The 24,226-nt window shown below is 37.2% G+C and overlaps 1 protein-coding gene across 1 annotated transcript in view; it reads right to left on the reverse strand.

The window, feature by feature from the left end:
• The window catches only part of RAB3C (RAB3C, member RAS oncogene family), a 127,155-nt gene that overhangs the window by 100,664 nt on the left and 2,265 nt on the right, over positions 1-24,226 (reverse strand). The window contains exon 2 of the mRNA XM_042028306.1: positions 16,865-17,092. Coding sequence (XP_041884240.1) covers positions 16,865-17,092 — 228 coding nt within the window. The remainder of the gene's footprint in view (positions 1-16,864; positions 17,093-24,226) is intronic.

The raw sequence follows: 24,226 nt of genomic DNA on the forward strand, positions 1-24,226 counted from the left end.
CTGAACACCCAACCCAAAATATTCCATGATTCTATAAACACCTGTATTAGTGGTGAACAGAACCTATCAGCCTGAAACAGGTAGTACAACCTATCTTCAAAGGACTGGAAAATATAACCTCACACCAAAATAAATTGGTGTGTATTTGTAAAAATGTAGCATCAGCACCATTTCCTGGACCAAAACAGTATGGATTTCCTAGAATATTCTAGATTCTGCCACAAAGGTTTTTCAATACACATCCATGATTAAAATAAAATTCAGACAATCATTTGGTCTCCATAGAGACATCAGATCAAATAATCAATATACCTCTTTCTCTTTCCCTAAAATGGATGCAATAATCTATACATACACAATGGGATTAGGATTTATTGTTTTGCTTGAAATTTCTGCCTTGATGGCTATGCTTTTATTAAAACCATTTCTGAAAAATTAACAAAGCTGGCATATTCACGTCTTTAAACTCTAAACTTTCCTGACTGATAATTACTATCCATCTTAGTATTCCTTCTGAAAAAAATCCTTTTTTTCACCAGCCAGTGAAATTCAGAATGTGAACAAAGGCACCTGGTTCTAATAAATAAAAAATACCTTAATATGGCATCATCTCAGCAATGGCATCCAGCTAAAGGAGGGTTCTGCATTCATAATACTGATTCATTGGTTCATGTCTGTCTCCATAATGTCATTTGTGCTACTCATAATCTGCCCAAAGCGTTCTGGTGGTCATCACTTTACAGCATACCAATTTTTGCTAAAATTCTGAAAAGCCATGACTAAACAGAAATTAATCTCTCACCCACTGGCTGTTCTGGTTTTTTCAGCTGATAAAGGTGTGATTTAGCCATCAAAAAAAATAGCCATCTATTTTACTATACTTATGCACACTTCTCTCTCTGTTCAACAGAACATATATTTCCAGAAAAATTTTTAGATTCTCTTTTGTTTTAGACATGCATTTTAGTACAGAACAAAGGATCTTCTGAAGATAAATATTTCTGGCTACCAGTTATAGAACCATGGTTGACTACTAGCTTTGGACAGATACCTAAATCTTAGCTTATTAAGACCTTAAGTTTCTGATTCCACTTCTACATTACCTCCCTTTCCGCCACTTTCTAATTTTAAGTATCTCCATCTAATGAAGCTTGTTTGTTAACTTGGCTCTTTTCACTTTGGGGTAACACTGAGAACCAACTGTGCACCAATCGAAAACTTGTCCCTACATGTAACAGTTACTTACAACTTCAGAACAGAAAAAATGGGAAGTTGCTACTGTATTCATTTTCTGAAGGCTTTTTTGTTTGAATTACTCAGAAGTGAACATCATCAGGTTTGGAAGTTCTGTCCAAAAATTTACCAGATGTAGAAATCTGAGTGGAAATTGCATCAGATAGGTCCAGGAAAAAATTTAGTTGTGTAAGAGAAAATTTTTTTGATGTTATAGTTAGAAGTCAGCGTTGATATAGTGTGGCTGTTGACTCAATCACAACAGTCACAACACGTAGATGGTAATGGCTAAATCAGATTTACAGGTGATTTGGTTCTAGATGAAGTACAGTCAATCACCTGAATTAAGACTTTCAAAGACATTAAAAGCCATTAAATTTATTTTGTTCCTCCCTAACTTACTCAAAGACCAACCACAAAATCTCTTTCAGAAACAGAAAACAGAGCCTATTAATCTCCAAAATGATAAAAGTCTGGCAGTCCTTGAGATACTATTTGGGTTACCAAGGGGATGAATCACAGTGATTAGTTCTCTCAGTCTTGGAAATTATTTGCCATAGAGGAAGATTTGTTCTATTGTTATAAACTATGTATGATCAAAAACTATGAAACAGTCAACCACATTGAAAACCTTTGTACTAACCAAATCCTTAAGACATTCAGAAAAAAAAATCCTCTGTTACTTAGGTTTGTAGTTATATTCAATGACACAAAACAATGTAACATATACTAATGGGCATTTTATGTGGGTAAAAATTTGTAAAAGAAAAGAAACTTTCAGCATTTAAAATTCCATTCTAAATAGGCCATAGGTTAGGTTTATAACCCCACTAAAGAAGATATTCCTATATCACTGGATTTAACTGTATGTTTCCAAGAGAAATACCATAGTAGAAGGTGAGTGCTTCTTTTGAAAATCGAGTTCTCACAAGAGACATGCACTCATTTTAGTCTGTTGAAAGTTATATTTGGGCACAGCACTAACCCAGTCTCTCTTCTACATAATCAGAAGAAAAAATCTGTTAGGAAGGGAGTTCTCCTGGCATGCAGAACAACCTCATTTTCTAAGAACTTATGTGCACAAGGGGGGAAAAAAAAGAAATTTACTTTTGCATTCAGCAATTTATCTGAGTTGGGCTGTACATTAGGGCAAGCCTAATTTACTGGGTACTCTTTATGCTCTCACTACACTAGATGTAAGTAAACCAGGTAAAAAAGCAAAAGGTCAAATAAAAAACTCCCCAAACTCAGAAATGCAAGGACAGTCATGCTGCACCCCTGTTTCACTTCATGTTTGAGACCCTTGGTGTGGCAGCATACTGTATGCTGGCAACATTGCTTTGCACAGGGATTGAATGGAGACAAAATTGTTTAAGATGAATGTATGTTCATCACTGTCAACAGAGACAGCCCCTAACATCTTGGAAAATATGTTCAAAAGACTACAGTCTCCTGATCCACACCTAACTCAGTCTAGCCTGAATACCTTCCATTCCTAAAGAAGGTGTACATATTCATTTATCCTTTTATACAGAGAAAAGGAAAGTCATGCAATGTTATTTCACTTTCTAACTGACAACACAAAATGAAAAGTATTACAGAATTAGGTCCCAAGGGCTGTGTTGTGGTCAGAGTGAACCCCTTTATACAAAGGAGGAAGATAAACTAAGAGCTCCAGAGAGAATGGTCATTGCAAGCTGAGTGGGAGAGAGTAGTGCTCCTATGTTTGCAGAAGGAAAACAGGGCTTTCCAAGTCAAGGTTACTCAACTTATTTTTCCAGGATGCCCCACATGAGTTTTTATTTCTGGCCAAATACACTAGGCTAGTGTATTAGTTTTTTTGTGTACTAGTCGGGCTAATCATACAAACTACTATTTTTCCCTCATTTTCTTTCCTTACTTCCATGTGTGAGAATGTATTTTATATCTGCGTTCCTTCCACAGACCATGTCTGCTTGTCCTGCAGGACACCACTGGCCCAAAAAGCAATGGCTAAGAACCACTGCATTGGAGACAGGAATTTCTAAAGGAATTCAGATAGAAATAGACTGTGATATCTGATACTACAAAAGAAGAAAAAAAAAATTTATCAAAAGAAAGCTAGTATGTAATCTATCTGAAATGACAAAATACAAAATCTAGCTCTCAGCAATATTTAAAAATGGGAATCAAAGCATGAGTATTACCAGAAGATTTTCTGGAATCCACCCAGTTCCTGACTCCACATCCTTCACCAAAGTGGAACAAGAAGACTGCAGTCCTGCCCTGCCTTATCTTCAACCTCTTCTGTGATCACTTGTGAGCTACTACCACACAGCTCTTAAAAATCCTTGTGGCAAGGGACAGGCAGGAAAATTGCCTATTTCCCTGGATCCTGTTATTTTCAAAGTATTAAGACTCATATATAACAGAGGCCTGAGCACTAAAATGGCCATCACTGAATTATCTTGCACTTGTCTTGCTAGGAAATACAGCTTCATAAAAAGCAGAGAAGCTTTTCCTGAGAGAAGGCAATGAACTTCTCTCTTTTGCAGCTAATAAACATGTATGTACAGCCAGTCTTGCTGGATCAAATGAAAAGCATTATAGCTAGCTGGTATCCTCTCTAATACTGCTCATTAAATATTATGAGAAATTGCAACAAGGTGGATATATATGATAGTCCTTTTTAACATCGCCCCAACCTCCAACCACAAACAGCTCTGACATTTCCTGAGCTAGAAGTAGTTTCTATCTCTATAAATACTCTCAGTGAGTATCTCTTAAGACAAGTTTGCCCAGACGTCTCTTAATTCACATAAACTTTTACCAAGAAGTTCCATTTCTTATCTATATGTATAGGACTGACAAAATATATGAAGAATTCCAGGTTTTCTTCTTTCTATCCATTTAAAATCACAGGCTCATTCTTCTCATACAGACCAGCTCTTATGATGGCTGGTCTAAAACAGGACATTTCTTTAGAGTGCCTTAGCCTTTCAATTAAAGCAAGAAAAAAGTTTTAGCTATAGGTATATGTAAGTTTCATCTCCAGAGCTGATGTCCAATTAAGAGTGTTATGTACAAATGCCCTCTATCATTGCTTCTTCCATGTACAAATGCCATCTTCTATCATTGCTTCTTCCACTTAGCTTAATGTTCCTGTTTCTGCACAATCATAATGGTATTCATTTTCTCAGCATAGAGGCATTTGTCCTGGACTATCTGACTTTTCTGTAAGGTCTTTTCATCCTTCAGGCTGCTAACTACTATTTTGCTTCAGGTTTGACTTTCATTTTCACAGGACTCCTCATATATGCTTCCATCACATCTTTCTTTTCGTTTTCTCTCTTGCCCTCTAATTAGCACAATACTGGTTATCCCAGACTTTCCATTTCCCAGTCAAAGCTACTATAACCCCCCTTGCCATTATATGATCTTTTTAATGTCTTTCTGCCTTGGTAAGTTCCATACTACCTGCAACACGGTAAAAGATGTTCACATTCAGCAGCTGTTTAGTGAGCTTCTTTGTCTACCAGATACATCGTGTCCAAAGACCAAATTCATTTCCTGTTGAACACGCTTGCTTCTGTTATGATTCTGCTACATGCCACCAGCTCTACCTTATGGGATGCAGCCAACTACTGGCACTATTTTGACCCCCTCAATAAATTAAACTGCCACAAGCAGAGTGCTATGAAAAGAAAGCATTACTAGTATCTGACAGATGGACATTCTGAAAGGAAGTTGGTCTAAATTAGAGCAGAAAAAAGGTTGGTGGCTCATGGACAAGAAGCAAGACAAATACCTGAATCCTTCAGGCACTGTATACAAGACTACTTCCATATTCAAAATGTCATACAAGATTAGGGAAGTAGCAATTGTGAGCATTCAGAAAGGACCAAGTGCCACTCGTCAGTCCAAACCCACACAAGCTTTCTAAGTCAATCCATGAAGCCTCTGTCTGAATGCCCTTCATCATACAGATGATCAGGGCATATCCTGTTCACTTGTTACAGGTTTCTTTGGCACATTGACATCATGTAAATAACAGGCCTGCTTACACATTTTTTTTTCATCTGAACAGTTTCTCAAAGGAGGATTGTGCATTTTGGAAAAAATTAAATGTGTTTGTGGAAAAAAAACCAAACCAAACCAAACCATAAACTTTACAAAAAACCAAAGTATTAGTCTTGCCTTTGTTTTCTGGAGTCAAAAAACTCACATTATTTGTCTCCTTCTATTTCCTTTAGTTCCTCTATGTAATACAATAGGGTTTTTTCTTCACCTGTTGTCAGTTTGAATTTCTTTCTCCATACAAACTATCTCAAGTGCAGTAGATCATGAAATAGTCCCATTTCCTCTGAAAATACTTCACCAGGCACATGCATATTAACTGTTTTTCCTTGGATGGTTAGTAGGAATGCTTTCATTTTTGTGTCTTTATTTAGTGGTTGTTAAATAAAGAACTTATAATTTAAAAAGTAATTTCTTATTCTTGTTCCCAAAGTGTCCAATTTGGTATTGTTAAATAAAATTCCATTTCTATTACCTGACACTTGAAAGTTAGTAGGGTTTTTTTTAATGTACAATACAGTGATCCTCTTCTATACTGTTAACATGTTCCCACTTGCCATCATTTACAATTATTATTAGCATATATGTACTATGTATTAAGTTTACCAACTATTTGAGTCCTAAAACCTTTCCACAATGCATTTTAAGTCTGATGTCCTCTCCTGTCAAAACAGCTTGTCATTAGGTCCTCACCCACTCTTCTTTCCACTACTATAGTCAGTGTCATCCAGCAAATTACCTTGATTCCTTTTGTTCATACAGTTGAAGAATCTTACATTTGCACCCAGCCAGCTGAGATGTTCTCACACTTCAGCTCTCACCTTTTTACTTCACTGTTAGCATATGTGATACTACATCATGTGTGATCATATCCACCAAAATCTAGAAATCCTAATCACAGAATTCTCCAAAGAAATTGCAATTGAAGTAAATTGCACTAATGGCTGTTAAGAAGTCTTGTAAGTTGACTAGAATTTGAATATCTTTTGGAGAAGAGATCAGATATAAGCAGTCTTAGAAGATTTCAGTACACTGCAGAAAGTACATGTCCTAATTGTAGCTGAATATAGAATTCTGAGACATTAAATATCTAGGTGTTGTTTTTTATTTAGCTCAGCTCATTTTGGAATGCTACATTAAGACAAACAAATATAGGCCTTGCTAGTCACCATCACAAACCAAACCATCTATAAAGGAAAACCAGAAACCCCTATGAGAGTTTACTTCATATTCTTTTCTGCAGAGTGGGCTTTATTTCCAAATAAAATAAACCAAAGTCAATAGCATTTAATCTATCTTGGGCAACAATGCCCACTGAGTATCATTCTTGCTGTCACAACAGAAAAACTCATTTCCTGTGGCAGACCTAAATTTCTTTTTCTTTTTATAAATACACATAAATAATAACCTCATGGGCAGAAAAGTAAGAACTTTATATATATGTATAGATACCATCATATATAGATAGATAGATAGATAGATAGATAGATACCACACTAATTTTAGAGTAAACAGCTCAGCAAATTACACCATTGACAACTTCCATCTGAGTTACTGACTGAATTAATTGATGTAAAATTCTCTGCATTTCTCAAACTGCAATTAATGAATAAATAAAGTCCTAACAGGTAAAAACTGGGGAAAGAATTTGTTTATGAAGAGTGAGTAATAAAACAATCTGGGTTAAACCAGAAAATACCAAGATGATTACAAAAGAACAATATGTTTATTCAGGAAAGATTGAAGGAGATTAGCCCTCAACTACACTGAAAAGAAAGTGGAAAAAGCAGTTTCTCTAATTGAAGAAAAAGGAACTGATATACTAACTGCTTTTTCTTATCTGACCAAGAAATAGCAATGTAAATACAGAGCTAAATTCTCCAGAGATGCTGTTTTGTTTGATATCATAATTTCACATGTAAGATCTGCATGCATTGCCCATAATATATGTAAGCTACTATAAACACCCTCATGTGACACAAAGACCCTGATGTCTCTGAGCTCTTACAAAATGCACCTAAACTTACTTCCAGAAAAAAATGCAAATTGACTAGCATTAAATAAAAATGAGTTCCTTTTGTGCGACCCCTGTATCTTCCCTCAGTCACTTGTGCCCCTTTCAACCCAGCATAATTTCAGAACGACTTCAAGCTGTTCTAACATAGCACTGGGAAACAGCTTGCACTGAGCAGCAGGAGAGGGCAAAAGTGAGCTTTAAATAATATCTCTACACTCCCATTTTCATGGTATTTACATTATGGCTCCTGTCCAAGCCTCTGGTCCTGTGATTTCAACGCAACAACTGCACAGCAAGAGTGCAACATTTTGCTCTAATCTACAACATGAATCTTATTAAAATTCAGCAAAGAGCCTGCATGGGCTGCTTTTTTTTTTTTCTTTGTAGATTCATTATAACTATATAGATGTTATAAATTTGCTGCTAAAGTGGTTCACGGGACCTGAAAGCACAGCTGATTTCACTTTACAGAATGCTGTCAACATTAATTTTACAAATAGTCTTAGTTTATAAAAATAATAGCTTCGAAGTATAAGTTACATTGACAGTTTAAAGTACACTGTCAGATTTCTCTGAGTTCTGTTGAGCTTGTACAATTAAAATAGTGTATTTTTCAGATTTAGTCCAGTGTAACTGTTCTTGATCCAGATCCCTGTCACAGCAAAATCATTCCCACCCTGACTTCTTTCCCACCCTGACTCCTCATTTGAAAAAACTCACCAAAATCTTGATCTTCAGATACCCATCTATGAAATACTCTCCTATCTTCTCTTTCCTTTTCTCATTACCAGCTTTTAGGGAGCCTACATAACATTTATATGATGTTTCCATGTATGTAAGTGCTGATTCATGACAGTTCCTCCACTGGTGACTTGCAGATCATTATGTGGAAGGCAAAGGCAGCTGAAAAAATGTTATACCAGACTGCCTGGTCACAGGTTATGGGGAGATGCAATTACCTGAAGTCTGGCAGCTTGATGATTTGTTGGCCTAAAACATGGAAGGATGCATTTTCCTGGAGTCCAATGAAGAAAACTGCCTAAGACACACTACAGAAAAGTGTTCTAGAAAGGATCTTACACTAGCTCAGTTTCTCTTAAAGAATTCCCACATAAGCTTCAACTTAAACAGTGAGATAAGCCTTATTTGGAATCTCAATTACGCTAAATGACACCTTTTCTTTCCAATTAATATGTACTTCTGAATACAGATGTATCATTTTACTAATAACAGGAGTCTTTGTCAAAGAATATTTGAAGTTCAGCAATGTGATGTAAGCATTGGAGGGTTCTGTAAAGCACAGAACTTTGTAAAAGAGTGAAATCTTTGACCCAAGACTCTACAGAAGGCTTCCAAAAAACTGTTGAAACATTGACAAAAATAGTGGAACTTAATTGCTGGTTGCAGTTGCAGAACTGACATTTACCTCACATTTCCTCTCCAAACTATTTGAGGCCAGGAATTTGCAACCACTTTGATGTGCATTTTAGAGCAAGCATGCAGGATTAGGACATGGGGCGGCCTAGAGAGGGTGCTGAACTTACAGTCACCATCTTTTTTTTGAGTTGGGTTTAAAGACCATGTTTAAAACCCTCAAGAGAGGCACTTTTTTGATAGCAATAAAATTGTAATATCTTATGAATATTTGAACATCCAGTGCTACACTTTAAATAAACAGCATATGAATTTTAAAAGTACAATCACTGGCCAACATGGCCTGTCCCACAAAATGTACAGCATGTGCTCTTTGCACTGAAGTCTGAACTGAACATGCCTTTTACATTGCCAAGGTCGTCTTCAGTACTGAAGACTCAACCCTGGTTCCACACAAGAAATACAATTAGTTTTACAAGATCTGTATTGTTTATAGTGGATGCATCTACATTTTTATACACAGAATAGTTCCCAAGACAGCATTTCTTGCAAAAAATTTTTAATGAGTACAGTTCCGGGTTTTCCAGTAAAGGACTGTAGTATCATATCTGTTAGCATTTTTGTAGTGTGATATGCAAAGAAATAATACCAACCATCACATGTAGTATCTGTTACTGTTTCTGATTTTTCACACTGGTTATGATGCCCTAATTCGTAAACTCTTGGTCCCATTTTCACTCTGATTCTTGGTGCTTTGTCTCACATCCTGTGTCATTGTATGAGCAATGGAGTAAAACTTTGAACAGGAGCACACATATTATCTTTCCAGTCTCTGCTTATATTTCCCTCTGCTCTGATGCCTTTAATGTTTAGGCTACACTAGTTATTTATATTTTTATACATTATATAGATTATATAAATTACCAGTATGTACTAAAGTTTAGAGAAAAGACAAACTGTCTTTTCTCCTTTTAGGTAAGCACTATCTCTACTTCCTACCTGTTCATTACCACTTGAATGGCTGATAGCGAACTATTCAACAATTTCTTTCTTGGCTACTTACCTAAGATGATGGAAAATTGTAGCTGAATTGGATCCATGGGTGCAACTTTAATATAAACAGAAAAACAAGTACAGGAAACAGAATATAGAAAAAACAGGGCTAGGTAAAGAGAACACTAATAATCTCCAAATTCAGAAAATATACAACTTCTGAAATTAACTAAGACTCCCTTAAAGCTACACAGAGATTAAAAACTGGTGTTTGTCTGACAGATCTGAATACAATAGTTCTCTCTGTACTATAACAGGCTTTCCTTTGACTGTACAAGTTTTCAATATCTGTTGTTGGCAACTCCAGACGCTATGAAAAGTAAGGGTAAAAAAACTAAGGGTAAAAAATTAAGGAAAAATAATGATTAGTAAATGCCAATATTTCTGAGAAATAAAATATACCAAAGATGACTAGCACATATGTGGAAGTACTCTCAATGAGCATATAAGAGACACCACATGAAATAATATAGCATTATGACAACAGGATCCTACCCCAAAACTTTCAGGCTCTTCAAAGATTCATATTGTGTAGAAATAAGCAAAGGAGGAGAAAGGAAATAGTTTAGGCAACCCATATCCAAGTATAATTGGATAGCATTCACCTGTTGAAGGGCAGCTTAAAACAAAACAAAAGCTTCCCAGAATTTTGCCTTGTTTCAACTAACAGGAAAAGTCCAGAAAGAGATTGCATTCTGTCTGTCACAACTTCATTCCTCATTAACCATCTTTTCTCAGGAATTCCTAAAGGAATGGTTCCTTTAGGACCTTGTAACAGTCCAAAATTTGTGAACATATTGCATTGCTTATCACAGTGGGCAGGTCAGCCCCACCCATGTCTGCCTGGAGCTGCTGCCCTTTCAGGCCATGTCTGTAACAGCAAATTAAGTTGTGCCAAGAAGCATTTCAAGGCTATCAAATCTGTCTATGCTGTGAAACTGCCAGCATGTTTTGTCGCATGGTTTTGACCCAGGCGTGCAAGCACTAACAGTTCCTGGGCAGAGTACAGGACTTAGCAAAGGACAGAGACCTTCCCAATATAAGATCTGGATATGTCCATTCTCTTTCAGAGACTGAAAGAGTTTAAACACATGGACAAAAGCTATTCCATTCCAGCTGAATAGCAGTGCCCAAGGACAGTCTTGGAAAGTTTCATTTGCTAATACAGCTGGATCCAGAGAAGTCTCAAATTCCAGCATGGGAACAGGGTCCCCAGGGAAGTGGTCACACCACCATCTGGACAATGCTCTCAGGCACATGGTGTAACTCTTGGGGTGTCCTTTGCAGGGCCAGGAGTTGGACTTCATGATCCTGATGGGTCCTTTCCAACTCAGCACATTCTATGGTTCTATATTACTCTCTTCAAATCACTTTGTCTGATGTATAACAGTAGACACATTTGATTTTCATGCTGAGATGAGGAAGTTTCATTTTCAATACTAGATTTACTATCCTCATCTGAAAAGATTGTGTATTCAAAGCAGCAGCTACATATTGTCACCAGCAGCTGAAAAAGGAATAATGAAATATACTTTGCAGTGGCTATCACAGGAATTAGAAACACTTAGATGAGACAGATGTGACAAAGTCAGGACCTGAAAATCCTGTGATGAAACATTTGCTACATTTGCTATGCTCTTTCTCCACATGCTACTCCTATCTCCACTTTTACTGCTTCAGCTTTCACTTTCTACTCAACCAGTGTATTTAGTGATTCTTGAACTGATTCTTATAGCCCCAGTCAGTCAGGTATCTCTGAAATATTGCACTGCCTCTACACTTTTAAGTCAGTGCAGGATGCTCCCCCAAAGACTTCAATATCAAGGCAATTTTCATGCATACTGGTACTCCTACAGAGCCTTCTAACATACATGCGCGTGCATGCACACACTCACAAACACACACACACTTTCTTCCTTAATCTGAATTCTTCTCACTGCTAAAGGACTGTTAGGAAGCTTGTAGAGGAAAAATCAGGTGCCTAGTATTTATAGATTTTTTTTAACAGCTACAATAGTTTTAATTATTGAATGATGACATTGCATTTTCTCAGTCAGCTTATAAACCTAGTCTTCACTAAGTTCCCTAAGCCCTCTGATGATTTATAGAAACTGTTGATGTAAAGGAAGCAACATTTTGGCTATCAAATGAAACTGTCACAAACACTTCTATGAAGGATATGCTGACACAAGCAGCTCTTTTCCTGTCTTCTCTAAAAGGATATCTTTCTACGTGATTATTGCACCTAGTCCCTGAAGTCTATGGCTAGACTCAGGGAAAAGCTATATAAGAAGTAAAAGGCAGCACAGTATTCTTACTTGATATTTGCACCAAAGTGCTACAATCGGATATGGCTGTATGAATACAGTTTAACTTTTTTGTGCAATAAACAGATCACAGAGGGAAAATTTGATACTTCATTCTCAGACAAAATTTGTACTGAGATCAGTTTGAAGTTAGTGAGAGTTCTGATCAAGTAAATTTTAAAAATAAGCCAAAGATGAGGTATGGATAAGCTCTCAGTTAAATATGTTGACTTGTCTTTGCAAATTTTATGCTTTCTTCTAGGAGCCAGTATCTGGACTTTATTTTTCCTTATTTTTTTCTCCCTGTTCTGTGATTTATTTTGACATGTTAGCTAACAAATTCTATTGTCCAAATAAGCCTATAGTTTGTCTATAAACTCTTGCAGAATGTTATTTGTATTATACAATTGACAGTTCACAAAAGTAATGCAAGGCTTTATACCACCACAGGTACAGATAGATTTAAAAGGTTCTTATTTTTATTTTCTGATTTACACACCTTTGAGCTTTTAATAATTTTAGTTAGAATGTATTGTTGTCTAAATTAATATTGAGAAGTCTTTTTTTTAATTCAATGTAAGTTTGAAAGTAAAAAAATCTTACAGCCTTCTAGTTCCAGCTCTTCCCTTTAATATTACTAATTCAAACCAAATGGAGGAAAAAATATATTACTTTTTATTATTTTAGACTGTGAAACATCCTAAAGTCCTTTAATGGACTTTTATCTTTTGTCTGTATGTGCTGCATACAGACAAAACTTCTTTACAAAATTTTTGTATATTTAAATGGAGAAATCAATATCTTTTAGGTAAAGCACAGTATTTTTGGATTGCTGTCCTCTAAAAGGTAAGAGGCATGTTAGTATTCTGTCTTCCTGATGTCCATAGCAGAATGTCACAGTTATAATGTGCTGTGAAGCAAAATTTTGGGGCCAGATGGTGGTCCTATGACAAGGTAATGTGCTACCACTAATCAATATAGCACTTGAACTCTGAACGTCTTTCAATTCCAGTAGTAACTATTGTGGAAAGAAGGTGTTTGGCTCAGAAGGAAAAGAAGCAAATGCTCCCAGCAAAATGCTCCCAGTAGGCTCATTCTGACTATATGAAAATGATACTACAGCAAGGACTAGATGGAGCCCCAACCTCCCTTACAGAAAAATGAAAGAAGACAGTTCAAGAATAAGGCGCTATTACCTCCAAGCAAGAAAAAAACTCAAACAAACAAAAGACTTGCACAGCATCCCAGACAGCACCTATCTCAATCTGATAACCCTTCCTAGTCTATCTGTGATAATCATACTGTGAATTTTATTATTAAATAATGACTCTGCTTCCTTGAGTGCCCATGCTGACTTTAAACAAACTTGTAACCTTCACTGTGAAGCATATGAGAATCTTACTCTGACGGAATCTGCAAGCTCCAACAGGCTTCAAGCTGAACACAATGTAGCTTGTTGAAAGCACTATTAAACAGGAACTTTAACCTAGAAGAATATGTACAATATTGTAACAGGACATATTGGATTGGATCAACTGTGTGTCTAGCTAGGGAATTTTAGAGACTTAACAGCATTCCTATTTACATATTTCTGCATTTACTGTCAAGCAAGAATAGCAGAGCAGCATCATTCCATGTATTTCTTCTCTTAAGTGCATAGCAAAAGTGATTTGGTTCTGATTTTGTCATTCAGAACACATTTTAAAGTTCCATTTCCAGTCTTCTGACTTTAAAAAACTGTGAGACTTTCAATAATATTTTATTTCTTATATGCTGAACATCAGCTATCACATTATGTCACCAAATAGTTTGTTGCTGATTTTGAGGGAAGTGTTACAACCTCATACAAGTGTTACAAGCTCATGTTTCTACTGAGATTTAACATCAAATCACACTCACTATGATTCATTTGATTTTATATTCTATTGAATATAAACTGTCTTTCATAAATGAATGAATGAAATGGAAATGGATATTGCAAGAGCACTATTCACTTTAGAAAGTTATTTTCTTAACCAATAAAAATAACGAAGTATCGTATGGTACAGACACAAGTTATATATATAGACGATGCCTATTAAGAACAATTCTGCTCTTCATGTAACTTAGGAAATCGAGTAATAGTGCTCTATTTCAGATTTCATGCACTAGAATAGCTTTCTGAGATCCCTTACTGAATTTATTGAAGGTCTCAGAGGTGCAACAATCAAAGGATTTACTAGCAAGCTTAACTGGAACACAATGCTCCAACAGAAAACACTCCATCTAAAAAGCAGAGACAATAAGTGAGCTGTTGCAATTTGAGTTAATTTGGTAATGACAAGGCCTTTTAAGAACTGGCATTAGAAATTTAGGGGGAAAAAAACCCAAATAACCACTGACACAAAGACAAAGCGATGGCTGGTAAAAACCTTTCGTATGGAAGTGTGAATTTAAGTCTTGTCTCTAACCCTATATCCTGGCACAAGACTCTTCATGAAGCAGGAAGGTCTCTTCTATGCTCTGAGCCTCTGTTTCCTCTTTCCTAAGGGATACAGAGCTCTTGGGTTTGTTTCAACCATTTTGGTTGCAAGTTTTTTCAGGCAAGCACTGTCAGAGCCTGTTTCGACTCTGATGTTAATGCCATGCAAAGAACAACACAAAACACATTTTTCTAGAATTGGGAAGAATACAGCTGCTACATCCCATCCATGCTAGGGATAGACCTGAACACATCTAGATCACTGGATGGCTTTGAGCCAAACACATATTTGTGACATGGAGAGGAGAAACATATACTGGTGTCAAACTAATCACATGACAACATTTTAAACTAGCATTGCTGCTTTTGCTAGGAAAGACATGAACAATAAAATCTACTGTAATGGATACTTGGTGATTAGAATTGTGTAAAAACTACAATATCAACACAATTTTATTGCTCCATTATAAAAAAATAATAAGGCAATGTCAACGCGATCTCCCACATTAAACTACTACAATGAAACCAGCATGATATTGAAGTGTTTTATATATATCTATATCTATATCTATATCTATATCTATATCTATATATCACATTTTATATTCATGGAATATATAGTTACCTAGTATGTACCACTGTTATACTGATGATAATAGTGATAACCTATGCTTAAAAAGGTAGAGAGGCAAAAAGTCTATGTTCCAGTTCTAGGGGGCACAGAACAATAAATTATTTGAGATACCAAGGGCTGAAGCCTAATGAGAAAGAGCCTAGAAAACCCTGGGAAATTATCCTTTGTGCCATATTAAAATATTAAATTTATCTGCTGTTTAAATCATATTTGATGAACTGGTCAGATTTGAACCAAGATTTTCTGAGGCTTAATGGCTGCCCATCAATAAACGAACTTGAAATTATTTGTACCCATGGAAAAAAAACCAGGAAATCTGGGGTTTAAGGCTGTTACAAATGTCTCACAAAGGAAACACTGCTCAAAATCCTCAAGCACCCCAGGAGGACCTGAAGCTTAAACTCCTCATTATTAAAGGTCACGCTATTCCTCCTTCACCTTTTAGTATCACCCTATCACCCAAGAATGATGAGATGTAAGCATCAGTGAATCTATCCTAAATCCCATCATGTCCTGGAGTGCACCAGGCACAGCCAGGCAAGGGAAGGGATTGCCCCACTCCGCTCTGCAGTAGGCAGCCTCACCTCAAGTCCTGCGTGTGGTTTTGGGCACCATAATACAAAAAGGACACAAAAAAATTAGAGAGCATCCAAAGAAGGGACACAAGGGTGGTGAAGGGCCTTGAGGGGAAGCCATATGAGGAGCAGCTGAGGACACTTGGCCTGTTCAGCCTGGAGGAGACCGAGGGGAGACCTCACTGCAGCTACAACTGCCTTTTGAAGGGAAGTGGAGGGGCAGGCACTGATCTCTTCCCTGTGGAGACCAGTGACAGGACTGAGGGAATGGCATGAAACTGTGTCAGGGGAGGTTTAGGCTGAATATTAGGAAAAAGTTTTTTACCCAGAGGCTAGCTGGGTGCTGGAACAGGCTCCCCAGGGAGGTGGTCATGGCATCAAGTCTGCCAGAATTCAAGAAGCTTTTGACAGGACTGTCAGGACTATCCCATGGAGTGATAGTTGGGTTAGTCCTGTGCAGGGCCAGGAGTGGGGTCCCTTCCAGCTCAGGATATTCTGTGATTCTATGGAATAAGTTTTGGCTATTATTTATTTTTGATGAGAGTTTGCGGAAAAGGAAACCTATTCCCTGGTATCTCATTTTTTTCCACTGGGCATCTTTCTACTGTCGCTAGGATATGGGCAAGGGGTTTTGTATGCCTGGGTAACACTGTCTCTTTGCACATGTTTTCTTCCTCAGCAGAAGATGGAAGATGTTTCAGGTGATCCAGATGACAGAACAAAAAATTATGCCTTCTGTTATGCATCCACTGTCATAGCTCCTAAATGAATTCAAAATTTTTAAGGGAAGACACCAGATCCTAAAACTGGTATTTCAAGGTACTTTGATGTAACATGTACTACTTTCAATAGTCTACATATTGCACAGGTGTTTATAGCTCACTGCACAGATATTAATATGTATCAACCTGTATTATTTCCTAAAGGAATTTAGTTCATGATAAATAACTGTATTCAATACCTGAAAAATGCTGTTTGCACTCTAATATTCAAGACAGAAAAACTATACAAGAAATAATTAACTGCAATTTCATTCCCATGCTCTCTCTCTCTATATATAAAATGCTTATGATACTCGATGCAAACCTGCAATTGTGTAAATGCTATCAAAACTACTACATTTTGCTTAATTCACAGAATTATTTTTTAGCTTACCCAGATCTGTAGTTTAATTCTTTTTTCATTTTTGAAAACTGTTTTTACTTTGAAATCGATCCCAACTGTGCTTACAAATGCAGATGTAAAGGAATCATCAGCATATCGGAACAAAAAGGAGGTTTTTCCAACACTGCTGTTGCCGATAATGAGCAGTTTGAACATGTAATCGAAGTTCTGGTCAGATGTATCTTTCTGGCCATATCTGGAATCTTGAACAGATGCCATCTGTAATTCAAAATAAAAAAGAAATATCTCATTGCCTCTTTTATCATAAAAAATTGAAACATTCAGATTTTATTGGATTTTTTCATACCAGGTATTAATGAAGCTCAAGAAGAATATCTTCCTGAAAGATTAGTAATGTGTATGCTTCAATGTGAACTTCAAGAAAATCACAGAGGTTTAATTCTTTTTTTTTTGTGATTCTTGTATCCAGTAGTAGTTCTGGTAGCAAAAGAGGATGTAAACATGACTGGTAACTGGTACCAAAACAAAAAATAATAATTCTAAAAATCCCGGACAATTCCTGAGTATACCACTAAAAATATTTGTTTTCAGAAAATGTGATGAATAGATGGTGAAAATACAATGACACTTCATTTGTACAAGAAAGAAATAAGAGGTCAATAACAATACTGTGTTTTGACACCGTAGGTATATTTCCAAACAGAAACTTAGTAAGTTTTACATCTAATAAAATTCTTGAACTATTTATTTTATTGTAAATATGTTGCTATCTTTTGCCATGCCTATAAACTTACTCAAAGCATTTTGCCTTTACCAGTTTTTAGTTATCATACCATTATATAGTGAGTATATATACCTCTGAAATAAAGTCTTGATTTTTCCCCAGTACTAGTATATTCTGTAGTTTTTTGAATTTTCACTATTAATGCAACATCATCGTAAGTAGTTAGAATAATAGAATGTTAAGGTTTGGAAGGGACATTAAAGATCATCTAGTCCCAACCCCACTGCCAGGGACACTTCCCACTAGACCAGGTTGCTCAGGGCCTTATCTCATTTGCTTTGAACAGCACCAGGGTTGGGGCATCCACAACATCCCTGGGCAACCTGTTCCAGTGTCTCACCACCCACACAATAAAGAATTTCCTGCTAGTGTCTAATATAAATTTCCCCTCTTTCAGTATGTACCCATTCCTCCTTACCCTGCCACTCCAGCTCCTGTCAGACAGTCCCTCTCCAGCTTTCCTGTAGGCCCCTTCAGATACTGGAATGTGTCTGTGAGGTCCCCACACAACCTTCTCTTCTCCAGGCTGAACAGCCCCAACTTTCTCAGCTGGTCTTTGTAGGCCAGGTGTTTCAATCCTCTTATCATCCTCCTGGCCCTCCTCTGGACTTGCTCCAACAGTTCCATGTCCCTCTTATGTTGAGGACCCCAGAGCTGGATGCAGTGCTCCAAGTGGAGTCTCACAAGAGCAGAGCAGAGGGATAGAACCTCCCTCAGTCTTCTGGCCGCTCTCCTTTGGATGCAGCCCAGGATTCCCTTGGCTTTCTGGGCTGTGAGCACTCACTGCCCGCTCGTGGTGCATTTTTCATCAGCCATCACACCCAAGTCCTTCCCCACAGGGCTGCTCTCATTGACTTCTCTGCCCAGCCTGTTGGTGTGTCTGGGATTGCCATGACCCAGATGTAGGACCTTGCACTTGGCCTTGTTGAACTTCATGAGGTTTGCAGAGGCCCATCTCCTAACTGTGTCAAGGTCCTGCTGGATGCCATCAACATTTCAAAATTTGAGTCCTTAAAATACAGTTTTTAATCCATATGAAACACCTGAATAAGCAGAGATTAGTGAATATTGTTAAAGAGCAACCTACTTTGCTCTAGGGACTTCAAAGATCATGGATTCCATTTATAAAACGTACACCTTAGGCTTTCACGAACATTTCAGAGATTAACATGAAAACCTGACCAAAGTTCAACCTGGTCGCAAAAATAAAGATGGCAAAAATAAAGAACCTTGAGTGTTTCATCTAAGTTTTTTCAAAAAAAAAAAAAAAAATATTTTGAGAGCCTGTGGAGGTTTTTGAATGTGATTATTCTAAGAACAACACTTTTGCATGCTGATTTGAGACAGAAAGACAGACACCATAACCTAACATAAAGGCTTACAGAAAATCAGCTCATGTAAAAGCTTTCTAATTTAGGCATCTCAGAATGCATTTGGGCAATCAGAAAGGACAACTGGAACCAGGGTGAGAGATGTGCACTAACCCATACTCTCAGCAGAATTTTAGTTACTCTGTAATTGTTTCAAGCTAATTCTTCTATCTCATATCATCATAAACATTATGCCAGCTTCTTTGGACTACTGAAGAGGCATATAAGAGTGGGGACAAAAAGTTCTGAAGAAGACATTGGAAGTAGCAAGCTTTTAATAGAAAATTCAGTGTCAGACATATTTCATAAATGATACAGTAGGGAGTGTCTGGTTTCAGAATTCAATATCAGAATTACCTTCCTCATTAAATGTAGTATTGAGTACCCACATGCTCATAACCTGAGTGCTTGCATTGGCCTTAATATTTATTCATTTCTTCCTCAGGTATGCAACAAAGAAGCTTTAGAATAAAAACCGGAATATTGGCAGGCATACACATTACTAATCTTTCAGCTTTCTGATTTCTTCTATAGAAAAGACAGAAACCTTCACTACTGTCCTGTATGGCATAACTATTTGGGGACATTTTGCTTAGAACACAAGAAAAAGAAAATCAAACGTTGCTTATATGAGTCTACTCACAAGTCGCTGCAAAGCAGTGTAACACAGGGCATGCTGACATTGTGCAGAGTTTGCAACAACAAGTCAATGAAGTCTATCAGAGCAAAGTCTGCAGTGGCTGTGGGTGCCAGTGTGTCACCACAGAGTGACAGCCTGTTCCACTGCCCTTCCAGGTCCTCTCTGCTGTGCTGTAGCTGATAGCAGTAGTTACCACTTATAGCAAGGAGGAACATCATATTCTTTCCTTATTTTATCTCCTAGGAAGACTTTCACATCGCTTGTTCAACCAGTTTAAGATTTACAAAGAAATGTTTAAGCTTTCATGTATTTGTTGCCCTGAGTCCTATGAAGCTTACAATTCATCTCCATGTACTTTAATGCCTAACATTTCAGAAACAGTATGATTCAGTGAGCAGAGAAATCAGGAGATCTGGATTCTAATAATAGTCCTGATAAACCGTGTATATTGTGTAGCCTTCCTGAGTAAGAGTGTGTTTCCTGTGGATAGTTTTATGTGTAGCCTTCCTGAGTAAGAATGTGTTTCCTGTGGATAGTTTTAAACATAGAGTTTACCCACAGAAATTTCAGTGCTCCTCTAAATTAATGTGGTTATATGCATTAACTATGCAATAGTTTCCTTAACATTTCTTTAAAAAAAAAAATAAAACCCAACTCCTTCACTGTGCCATGAACTTACGAAGTCATAATTTGTAATATCATAGGCAGAATTACAGGCATGTTGAACATAGAATCAGGGGCGGGAGTATGTCTGCTTATTACAGGATGCAAAAGGCATAGGAAAGGCATAGGAAAGGACTCATTTCTCCAAGAGGATTAGTGAGGTAATAATTGAAACTGTTTGGAGAGACTAACTTTAGCCTAGAGAGCCAGTCTCCCTAGACTACTGATAGTGATCCTTTCTCCTGTCCAAAACTCAAATGAGCCTGCACTTATGTGAAGAAACCTCAGACTCCATGCAGTTGCTAAGACTTTGCCATTACTTCCCAAACTCACTCCTTCTGTAGTCAGCAAAGAGACAAATTCTTCCAAGCACAATCCACATTAAGCTCACAACCTAAATGATACCCTAAAGAAATACCTATAATTCTGCTGGCTGCAAGAGAAATCTAGATGCTTGGTCCTCTTGAACTTTTTGAATAAGCCTGCAGAGCTTCTCTTTCTTAAATGCAAGCTGCTGACTTAAAAATTAATTATCGAATGCACTGTAATCCACTTCCCAAGGTATTACTATGTCAGTTCGCTCCTGACAGTACTTGTCCCTACTATTGGAGGCATTTGTAAAAGAAATATGAAGAAGTTAGTGCTGATGCTATGTTCCTCTTTTGGAACTGATGCTGGAAGCAATCACTAGGAATGCTGTGTTCCCACCTGTAATTAAACACTACATACATGGATAAGAACCAAATAAACCTCGCTAATATTATGATATTCTGTCTCAAAAAAAGTAAAATGCATACTTTTATTTCGACAAAGTTCTTTTCTCAAAGGTTAAATGGATATATTAAATGAGCATCACTTTCAACAAGACACACTGAGTTTTCTCTTCAGTACAATTTTGCTCTTATTTAGTAAAATTGAAGAGAAAATGCACAAGGTTATTTTCATTAGCATGAAAGCAGTCTCAAGCAATTTCCTAAAGGGCTTGGGACAGACTTGAAGAGTCCACTGAGAATTCTAAGCTCAAGACAATGAACAGGAAACCTATAGACAGGAGATCTCACACACTTGCTCCTTATCAAAGCCAGGGGGAGTTACGTTGCCAGTTTGAATATGGTGCAAAGACAAAAAAAGGATAGCTTTGTATGCTTCACTGCATAGAGCATATCTCTAAACTCCTTAAACATGGATTATTTAAGGGCATAGGCAAGTTTAATCATCAAGCAAAGTTTTCTGTTCAGATCCAGGTGCTTTCCAAGTCTCCTGTTTAGCTGTTTCCTTGATCTCAAAAGAAATGGTGAAAACAGAGCAGGGTGGAGAACAGATGTCAGAAAAACTGTGTTTACCTGCCACCTTAATGAACATAACAAAACATTTGGCTATGTTACTTTTTATGCCTTGGCAGGCCTCATTCTTTGACAGAATCAATTTGAACAGCTTTCTTCCTTCAGCAGAGCAGGATGCTGTGACCTCCCTGGCCTGCACACAACTTCAGTTTACACTTATATATGCACCCCACTCTGCATGCTTAATGCAGGATGAATTGCCCCTGGAAAATATGATGCAAAAGGCAAGAAAACCTGAGATTGAAAACACGGAGATTCATTCCTTCACGCCCTTAGCAAATACGTTGTTTTCTTTTAAAAACCCTAGTAACTGGCATGTCTTAAAGGAAAAGATCGTAAGTCCAGAGAAAATGTCTTGCTTCTATGTGCAGTGAGGATTGATACAGACTAGCAAATTTACAGTTGTTTCAAAGTGCAACACTCTCTTTCTATCTACAGTGTTGTTACAGCCCACCCCTGAAAGTGGGGTAACTGAGCTCCTTTTTAACAGATCCCTTCGAAGGATTAGGGTGAAACACCACTGACTGACCAGTGTTTATACATACACAGTTGCAGTGGAAAGAGAAACTCTTCTTTCCTATATACAGGGTAGAAATATATACACTTCTATTTCTTTCCATACAGAAACTGACTTTATTTGATATAGTTGATATTTTAGTAAAAACAGAGTTTCCTGGCCATGCAGCCTTTGGAGAGGTGATCTTTCTGTCTTTTATAAAATATAATTAGTCAAACATAATCAATGGATATTGAAACAAAGGAATACAATGGAAAAATTCAACAAGTGTAACTCATCAAACTATGTAGGATGTGCAAGTGTGTGACACTTACCGCACATTAGTTGTCTTTCATGTGTAGATCAAACGACATCATCAGAGTAGTTAAAATTTTACCAAAATACTTATGTATAAGAACACTGTGACAAATAACCCAATCATGAAGAAATTAATTCCTTTTGAGGTGAAATATGAGATTAATCTAGGGACTGGATTTTATTCTTAACTCTTTGAGAGGCATCCCATGACTTCCGTGACTTTTGTTTTCTTCTCTTCTACATCTTGGACAAACTGCTTAATCTCTTGTATTTTTGGTGTGATCTCAACAAATACATTGATATCCACAGATGCAGACCACAGCCAATGATCACAAATCCTTATAATTTATTTTTTAACTGACCAATTAGTAAGAATTAACAGAGTTCAGTAGACAATGCACCAGCCACTTATTTGGAATTTACTGATTGCCAGCCATCTGCAGAGAACAGCTTTTAAACTAATGTACTTGGCAGCATCAGGACAAGCTTATCTGCTTCAAGGTATTACAAGGTCAGAATCATGCATATATGTAAATGTATCACAGTGCAATTAGAAACCTGTAGTTCAAAGTTCAAAGGGTTTTTTAAGCAGAACACTGAAATGCGAATTTGGGGAATATCAAGATGATACTGAGATGCCCAAAACACTTCAGAGAAGCTCTACTTGCTTCATATCAGCAAAACTAGCATGTATATGGCCACACTGTCAGGAGCTGCCCAGAACAGTAGAATTTAAGGTGAATAAAAACCTTGGCATAAAAAACTGGCAAGGCTCTAACACCCAGATTCTTGTGGTGGGCTAGTGAATTATCCTTCATTTCTTTTTCTTTAACCTGAATTTACTTTGTCCATGAAAAAGCTAGCTTAGGAAGTGTATTTCTAATTCCCACTCTAGGTAGTATGTTAAAATCCCCTTCTCCAAGTAGTGGCAAAACCAGAGGTACAGACCTAAGTGGGTTAGTCTAACACAGGATGTCAAGAGGCCACCAAAAAAGTGCAGCTATGAAAAGAAAAAATAAAAGCTGTGTCAGCCCAGTTACTCCAGCACAAATAAATTTAGATTTAGCAGGGAATATGAAAATGAAAACGAGATGGCTAAAGCCTTCTGCCATTTCCTCTATTTAGTACAGCACTCAGAGTCATGAGAATAGGAAAGGCTCTGCACCTTTTTTGTTTGCCAGAGAAGCTGCATCAGACTAAGAGACTAAATGAAATACTAATGCCACTGTCTAGGGCACTGGTGAGACAGCATTAGTGACAGTTCTGGTCAAGTGTGTTTATGAAAGCCAAGTTCAAACTGCAAAATACCCAGAAAGGTTAACAGGAAGATCAGAAGAATGAAGAGTTTATCTTACGACAGAAATAAAAACCAAACCAAACCAAACCAATCAAACCAAAAAAACACTAAACAAAACATACACTTGTTTCTCTGGATAGTAATCTGGTCATGATGCAATGAGAAGTATTTAGACTGATGTATACTGGAGCAGACGCTGGATGTTAACAACAGTATAAACTAGCCCTGAGTGCCTCTGAGCTGGAGATTAGTAAGATTACAATCAGATAAGGAGCGAAACTAGAAGAGAGGGAATTGGTGTATGAATCACTGAGAATTTCCCACTGAACCTTCACTTTCGAAAGTACCATGAAAGCCTTGGGGACACTATTGAGAGAGATACATAGACACCTCAAGTAATTCAGACCAATCTTTAAAAGAATATGCAGAAACCATACGGAATTCAGTGTTTCACAGAAAAGAGAGTTCATTGCTTTTGAAC

This window comes from Corvus kubaryi, unplaced genomic scaffold (assembly GCF_017639235.1).
Source record: "Corvus kubaryi isolate FWS band 111438036 unplaced genomic scaffold, C.kubaryi_AGA036_p1.0 37308, whole genome shotgun sequence".
In the NCBI taxonomy this organism is placed as follows: domain Eukaryota; kingdom Metazoa; phylum Chordata; class Aves; order Passeriformes; family Corvidae; genus Corvus; species Corvus kubaryi.